The 8,380-nt window shown below is 42.9% G+C and overlaps 1 protein-coding gene across 1 annotated transcript in view; it reads left to right on the top strand.

Moving 5' to 3' along the window:
- TCF7L2 (transcription factor 7 like 2) overlaps nt 1-8,380 on the top strand; it is a 122,405-nt gene that overhangs the window by 94,937 nt on the left and 19,088 nt on the right. Inside the window, exons 4-7 of the mRNA XM_035898969.1 lie at nt 21-107; nt 6,529-6,654; nt 7,311-7,470; nt 8,226-8,333. Coding sequence (XP_035754862.1) covers nt 21-107; nt 6,529-6,654; nt 7,311-7,470; nt 8,226-8,333 — 481 coding nt within the window. The remainder of the gene's footprint in view (nt 1-20; nt 108-6,528; nt 6,655-7,310; nt 7,471-8,225; nt 8,334-8,380) is intronic.

The following is an 8,380-nucleotide window of genomic DNA, read 5'->3' as shown; positions in this document are numbered from 1 at the left end:
TTTCCCTTCTTTTTTGCCAGGCAAGGTCAGCCAGTGTACCCAATCACGACAGGGGGTTTCCGCCACCCTTACCCAACAGCTCTGACCGTCAATGCTTCCATGTCAAGGTGAGTTCAAATGCTGAGGTCCTGAATCGAGAACAAATGTAACTCCTTCTGCTGCCCTCTCTAGAGGAGGGCATTTAATCTAGAAAGCACTTCAGTTAAACAGTCATCCTTAGTTTTCCAATGGGGTGGAGGAGGAGAAGACAAGGGGTACTTTCCCAGTTGAGAAGAGAGTGTCCTAGTGCTGTCATTGGGCTTTAAGAATTTGTTTTTGAGGGAGAGGTGGAGGAGCGGGAAGTTGTCTTTAAAGGCCAAACTAAATGAAAAAGCTGGGAGAATGTGATGTTGAAAAAGCAAGGAGGAGGACTTGCAATACCTTTTGCTTTCTTGGTGGCCATCACCCAGAGCAGGGCTCTGTGTGTGAGAGGGGAGTCTCAGGAGGGAGGAGGGCTGCTCTTCAGGCAGACTTGGGAGGAAGGTTATTGCGCTATGTTTTCCCCTACCAAAGCTCCAAACACTGATAGTCAACATAAAAGGGCCTGCCTGACCCTCTAAAGCTTTAGAAGTATATATTTCTCCCCCTCCCTACCTCCAATTAATTCCATCTAATTTTCCAGGGGCTGCTAGTTTTATTTACAAACTGGTTGGCAGCACTATGTTTAAGTAATCACTAATTGCTCCTAATGATAGTTTTATTTTCTGTTCATCTGATTTTCAGTCTGGTTAATTAAATCGGTGGAGGTTTAGACTTTCCTGATGGGCTGAAACAGCTAATCCATTTTGATGATGGCACATAATTAAATTAGCATGCATTACATAGCAAGGTTCCACGTCTCTTCCCTGCTCTGTCCCTTCCTCTCCATCCCTGCAGTTTAATATGTGAGGGTTGGTGTATAAAGGATTTAAGGAGGAAAAGACTGGCGGGGGAGGAACACACCTCATTGAGAAATGGAAACCTGTAACTAGAGCTCATGAGTGAATGGGTAGGGAATAGTGTGTTGTGTGCTTTAGATAACTAGAGTAAAGGCAAAAAAAATAAAATTTGCCCATGTTGCTCCAGCAAATAGAGATACAACTGGAAAATCAACTTAAAAACAAAATAAATTAATAGACCCAGCATGGGGAAGAAAAAATCCTGGGTTGGGGACAGAGCTGCAAATTTCAGCAATGGTTCCCTCCCTCCATTTAATCTTTTTTAATATCTATAAAAGACTTGCAGGCATGGTGTGAGGCAAAGTAGAGCTTGATTTAGTTTAATTATTATTAGAGAGGCTAGTCATTTGAGGGAGGGGGGAGAAGTGGGAGGGGGGAGGCTATATTCCCAAGATAGGCTTTATGAAAGGTATCTAGTTAAAAAGAGTACACAGCAAATTAAATACATTATTGTGGTAATGGGACGACAGAAGTAGAGGTCTATTATACTTATGGCAGTTATAGGAAATGTAGGCTCCTTGCCCTGTTCTAGCACATCCTTTGATATTCATTCCATTCAGCAGCAGGGCCAGGACTTCTCAGAATTAAGTGATGGGTCATTATACTTTAAACACCATGGAGAAGCCTAGATTGGCAATTAAACAGCACTTGCTGACACTCGCTTGTGCCACCCTGTGACCCCCTTTAGATTGAGTTGTTGGAGCTCGGGGCCCTCAGCCTGCTAAATTGGTAGCAGGCACTTCTCCTGACGAGGGCTGGCTCTGAAATCTGCCGGCTTCAAAGGGAGCAAGATCATGTATAAACCATAATGTGGGTGCACCGTGGCTCAAAAAATAAGGCAGGAATAGATGAAATGTTACAAGTGCAAGGGGAAAATGAGAGAATAATGACAAATCTAATGCAACTCAAAGCAGAATTGTTGCACAGAAAAATGCATCCCACTGCTTGTGCATAAAATCAAGGCAGGCAGATGACATCCAGTTAACAGAAACATGTCAACAGTGAAGTAAAGTGAGAGTGAGTAAGAGAGAAGCCCCTGAGACAGCCAGGAACAAAAAATTAGTTGTCCTTAACAAGTTAAGACTCATCATTATATTCTGGCTTGGAGCCATAAAAGGAGACAGTGGTGTATAATGAGCTGCTTAGAATTTTTAGGGTGTTTATTGCAATTCATGGAATACTTGTCTGGAGAAAAGAGTACGGGGGGATGTCTTAGGCAAAGGTGAGGGGTGTGCATATACGCACACAGCCTTTCTTTTTGTCTCTGACATAAGCCTGAACACGCGCACATGCTCAGGCGCACACGCAGGGCGATGAATAGATTTAAGATGTTTATCCTTTGTTTCAGCCCAGAAACTTCTCTCCTGGTTTCCCGTACATGGGAACACCCTCTGGGCAGACCGTGCTCTTGATACGTGGTTTGGAGCATGTTTTCTCATGCCCGCCGTATCAGCTGGAGCACCTGAGCTCAGCCGTGGGACAGCCCTTGCGCTGAGTAGCCAGCATAGTTGGGAGATGGGGCTGGCGTGCCCAGGGCTGCCCACGCTTGCCAGCAGACATGCCGTTCGTGGCTGGCCTCTGGGCAAGAGCCCCGCAGAGCCCTGGTACAAACCTTAGGGTCGCTGTGTTGGCTCTGCCCAAATGTTGAAGCCAGGGCAGATCCCAACCTCACCTCTCCGTCCACGGTTTTCCAGAGCCTTCCTTTAAAAGTAGTTCCTGTCTTTGCCTGCATTCCGTTATAGACCTTTGGAGCATATAATGCTTCCCAACCCCGAATATTCCCTAAGCTTGGTAATTACAGTTCATTAGTTAGAGCGCGCTTATGAATAGTTTATAAAAGGTTAATGGGTGACTAATAGTGATTTTCATAAATGGTTTAGACTATTAAGGTAGTGTCTTCAGGTTGTTTTAACCATTTGCAACTCTCTTCTCCGCTTGTAGCATCGCCCCACTCACTTTGTATGCATGCAACATGCTTATAACATCTCTTGATCCTTCATTACCCCTCTATAATATGTCCTTAATGTAAATTGAGACCGGGTTAACTGACTGATGGGCCAACAGTGGACCCACTATGAAAAACCAACTGCTGTGAGAGGAAGTCAGGAAATAATCTGGCAGAATTACACCAGACAAACGCTGCACAGCAGTTAAGTGGTGGCAGTGGAAAATACCTTCTGTAATTGAAATTTCAGGGGAAATTCACTTTTGCTGAATGTAATTACTGAAGTTGGAGTGTGGCCAGGAACTTAAAAATTAACACTCTTCCCCCACTCTTATTGCCGTGTGAGTGGATGTCTACGTGGAAATAAGGAGGCACTCAGGCTTTGGGCTGAACCCTCACCCAGCCCACTGAAGTCCGTGGGATTGTGAGAGCAACTTTGGGTTCTGGAGCATGTTTTTATAGCCCCCAGCAAAGGCAGGGGTGTGTAAGTCCAATCAGCAGCCTTGTGTCTTGGAGGGAGAGAGATTCAGTGTGAAATAAATGCATGGTCATTGGTAATGAACACACAACTTCCTTGGGGAAACTGCCACCCCGAAAATAACTACTCAGCTGCAGCTGCCTGTTGATCAAGGCTGCTGTCTCTGAAGTTTAGAGCTTAGTGGGTAAAATCTCAGCCCATCTGAAGTCAGTGGAGGCTTCACCATCCTCCAGGCTTTCACACAACATGCGTACATAGGCTTCTTCTCTGCTGCTCTTCCTCCCCATCTGGTCACTCTCCAATGTGCAAATACTTACTCTCTTTCTTCTGAATGGTAATTGGGAAAACATTTTCCCCATAACTGGGGCGGAAGTTACATTTTTTGCAGATTTTCTTCACCCTCCTCAATTTTTTATTAGCTGGAGGTACTTAAATCTTCATAAAAACTAAGCGAATAAAATAACCCCCTATCTTTTGTTGAATTTATTTCCTTTGAACATCCTGGCTGTACAACAATCCACCATGTAGGCAGAGTTCATTTTGCAGGGTTTTAATTTTTGACCAGATCCTCATTTGAGAAGCAAGCCTATGATCCAGCGATCATGGCCACAACATGGGGTCCTCTTCAGAAGCTTAACAAGCACCATCTTTTGGCCCTGTTAACTCTGGCTGTAATCAGTCTCTTGTGATATTTGGGAGTCCTTCTGCAGTGATGAGTCTGCTCTTACTCAGGTCCACTCTCATACCCTTCTGTCCTTGTGCTACCACTGCACTCAGCTCTTCGTCCTTGCTGGTCTATGCCCACTGCCCTTCCCACTGGGTCCTCATGGCAAACAAGCGCAGCTCTTCCTGCCTGCTCTCTGAAGGTAGGCTTTTCATCTCCATCTTCATCCCTCATTGCCCCATTGTCACTGGCTCTTGTTCCAGTTGAACCCTAGCTGGCCCCAGCAGCATAGTCCTCTCTTGAACGCTGGGTCTTGCCTAGGACAGACAGTCATTCGGTAGGATGTGTGTCAACTTTTTATCACTATGCTTATACCACTTTCAGTGAGGTCAGGATTTTGCCCCAGGTTTTATTTTTGCCCGTGTTTATAAGTTGTTTTTTTTTTTTTTTTTAAAAAAAGCTCTTACTGTCAGTTTTCATTGTTTGCATTGTACTATGGCTGAAGGCCCCAGGCACTGTGTGAACAAACTAAGTATGTCCAATCAAAATACCTACCCAGGAAAATAAAGAGAGGGAGAACAGAAAAAAAAACTGATACAAAGGCCCAGTTTGTGCCTTGCTGATGGTGAGGCAATTCTGTGGCAGAATTGGGACCAGGATGTTGGTCTCCTTGCAGTGTCGCCATTGTCTTCTGTTCTGACCTACCATGCACCAAAGCATTCCCCCAAATGTGCATTTCTCTCCCAGCTACATTTGTCAGAGTGTGGGGAAGGCATTTTGACAATCCACTTGGAGATTCGTGTCCGCAAGTCTTTAGCAGAAGTAGGAATGGCCATTTTCTGCCCGTTCTCTCCCCGTGCCACCACACCCCCCTCCTTCCCTTCTCTCCATGCCTTTGTTTGTGAGGAGCTGCAATTCTCTACGGTTTGAACAGTTTCACATTCTCCCTGTCAGTCCCTGCTGTTCCCACCACCGCCTTCAAAGACAAAATACTTCTGTCCAATGATCCTCAGTACTACCAGCTGGTAGACAAATATCCTCAGAGCTCATAGTGGACGGTACCTCTTGTTAATGAAAGTTCTACTGTGTCTTCTTGTGAATGTAGGGAATATCTAGGCAGTTTTGAGAAGGGGGGGGCAGTTAAGCTCAGCATTGAAATTCATAATAGGGGGGGAAAAGAAGAAGAAATCCCATTATATTTCTGATACTTGTATACAGTCTACTTATCCATGGTGTATCACCCCATTTTAAATCCTGTTTGATAGAAAAAAAAATACTGTATATTGATGATAGAAGAAATAATTCTTTATCCCACTGCATGTTCCATGTTCTTGAGGTATTTTATTTGGACCAAGATGGTTCAAAATCTGAGATGAGAGTAGGGATTGCAATGATAAAAAACCCTGTCGTTTGCCAGATCACTTTAGCTTTGGAATTTTGGAGGAAGTTATTTCTGAGCCAAAATTTTAGGCTAGATCCCATTCCCTGGATACCTGTTGACTTCAGTGAGGGTTTTCTAAGGGAAAGGCAGTCAATCATGGTGTGCTTTCCTTATTCCCTGCAAAACCTTTCTGAGATTGTTGAGTAATAATGATAAGTCAATCCTGCTTTCGAGAAGTTTGTTCATATCGGTTAAAAAGTAAAAAGTCTGAATGATTGTGCCATGTTCGTGCTGTGGCCCCAGCCGAGCAACTAGATTCATGCAGAAGGATTGCACATCCCTCTGAATCCAGTTGCAGGACTGGGGCCTGTCCATGTATACGACCATAAATCATAAAGCTGACAACATTTTTTCTCTTTAGAAAGACTAGACTGTTATTTTGCATGAATTTAAGCCTTTCTAGGTTACCTTAATGGGTCAAAATTGACTTAATTCCACAATCTTCCCACTTTCCGTTAAAGCAATGTGGCTCAGAGATTTATTAGACACAAATAAATATTTTCTTTTGCTCCATCAACAAAATGTAGCTAATGAGGCATCTATAAGGATTATCAAAAATGCATCTAGATTGTGTTGGCATTAATATTTTATTTTGCTGTCAATATGCAACAAAAGATGTCATCCCAAATTCACAACATGATTCAGAACTATAAAAATTGATTCCTTGGTTGCCACAGATAACTTCTCAGCAAAGAAATGGACTGGTGGATTTTCTTGCAGGTAGCTGAAATTCCACTTTCATCCAAGTTCATCCAGTTGAATTTGCCTTTTGTTAAAGATGTTAAAAATTGTGATGTCTCATGTCAGTAATGATAATGAAGGGGAAGATTGGCTTTAATGACATTAGAAGAGTCATTATGTTTAATTTATTGCTAATTAATGCTGCCAGCTTTCATATGCTTTGTCTAGCTGTCATGTGCTTGTTATATGCCTTTTTTTTTTTTTTTTTTTTAATGTGTGTACACATCCCTCCCCATTCATTCATTTTTATTCTGACGATTTACACAGCTTTCTCTCCTCTAGGTTTCCTCCACACATGGTCCCGCCACACCATAGTTTACATACAACTGGAATCCCTCATCCGGCCATAGTCACACCAACAGTCAAACAGGAATCTTCCCAGAGTGATGTCGGCTCACTCCACAGCTCGTAAGTTGTTGCTTCCCGCGTCTTATTATTAGAACACCCAAAGCATCACCTGTGCATGTGTGGCTTTAAAACAGGCTTGGGTTTGTAGGAAAGGTTTTGCTGTAAGATTTTTTTTTTTAATTGTTTTTTCTCTTCTGTTCTAATTTATTTGAACATGGTTTAACTACCAAAGTGTGTTAAAATAATGGTAACAGTCCTTCAGAGTAATTCTGTGACATAGACAAGTAGTTATTAATTTCACCCATTTTAACAAAGGAGTGGAATTTTCTCAATCAAGATTCAAGCTTCTTGACCGGTTTCCCTGTTACTCAGTGCCTAGCCTGAAGCCGTGAGATACCGAATACACAACAGGAGACAATAAATTAGAGCATAGATGGCTTGTTCAAAGCTGCAGAGAGAGCTGGTATCAAGTTCAGGTTTGAACTGAGGAGAGCCCTGGTCTACCTCTGTCCCTAGTGCTTCTTGCCTTTCATTTCACGAGTGAAGCAGAAAGGCAGCATCTCAGTCCCCACTGATGATGGGGTATAACCTTCTGGTCCTCTTTCTAGAGACTTAATTTCTGAAGATTAATGCTAGAGGGATTGAGGGGATTAATTTAATAAATTCACAATAGTTCTCACTGGGAGGTTTATGTCTGTTGTATCTTTACCCTTCAGAAAACATCAGGACTCCAAAAAAGAAGAAGAGAAAAAGAAGCCACACATAAAGAAACCTCTTAATGCATTTATGTTGTATATGAAGGAAATGAGAGCAAAAGTTGTAGCAGAATGCACATTGAAAGAGAGCGCAGCCATCAACCAAATCCTCGGTCGAAGGGTAGGTAGCAAGGGGGAAGCGCAAGCAGGGACTGAAGCTTGGTAGGATTCACACTGCTTGCAGAGAAAGGGAGTTGCATCCTTCTGAATCGCTGTGTTTTCCTGTTCTTTTGGTAATGTATAGGCAAGTAACTTAACCAAAGGCCTTCTTTTGGTTTTTGTTTTTGCAAATGCTTTTTGTCAGTGGGGTCATTCACAAGGAAGAGGGGGGAGTGTTAATAGCAGTGTTATTTCTGGAGATGGAAAAATCTCAAATTTCTTGTTTTGTCCTAGAAACAGGCAGAAGAGTGAACGGGGAAGGAAAAAGCCTGTGGGAAGTACAGTAGCAGTATCAGCACCTGTGAGAGCCAGGAGAGGAGAGGGGGTGCCAGTGGGGAAGGGAGGGGGAGACCTCCTGTAAATCTGTAATTGAGATCTGGCTCATGGCAAGTGGTTCAGCTCCTGGACCCTCTCCCCTGCTCTTTGTTTTTGTTTAGTTTTCTTAATTCTCCTCTCTCATCAGGAGACAAAAGGGCTGAGTGAACATAAATTAGAAGTTGTGACTCAGTTGAGTTTACTGGAGTTATAATCTGAAGTTGTAAATAAAATATGAATGGCAGCGTGCCAGATCATCTGGTTTTATCTCTTTTTTTATTAAAATCAACTCTCGCTGTGTTTATATATAAATAATATACTCTGCTGTTAACTCACTTAAAAAAAAAAACCCACAAACACTTGTGCTTTTTATTTTGTCTCTTTCTCTTTTCTTCACCTCAGTGGCACGCGTTATCCAGAGAAGAACAAGCGAAATACTATGAACTAGCAAGAAAGGAACGACAGCTTCATATGCAGCTGTACCCGGGCTGGTCCGCACGGGATAACTATGTAGGTTCCTATGTAGGTGGAAATTTTTTTAGTAGTAGAGCTTGTAG

The sequence above is a fragment of the Egretta garzetta genome, unplaced genomic scaffold, assembly GCF_000687185.1.
Source record: "Egretta garzetta isolate BGI_Z169 unplaced genomic scaffold, ASM68718v1 scaffold8, whole genome shotgun sequence".
Lineage (NCBI taxonomy): Eukaryota > Metazoa > Chordata > Aves > Pelecaniformes > Ardeidae > Egretta > Egretta garzetta.
The sequence above is the reverse complement of the archived record's forward strand: the minus strand, read 5'-3'. Positions and strand labels throughout refer to the sequence as shown.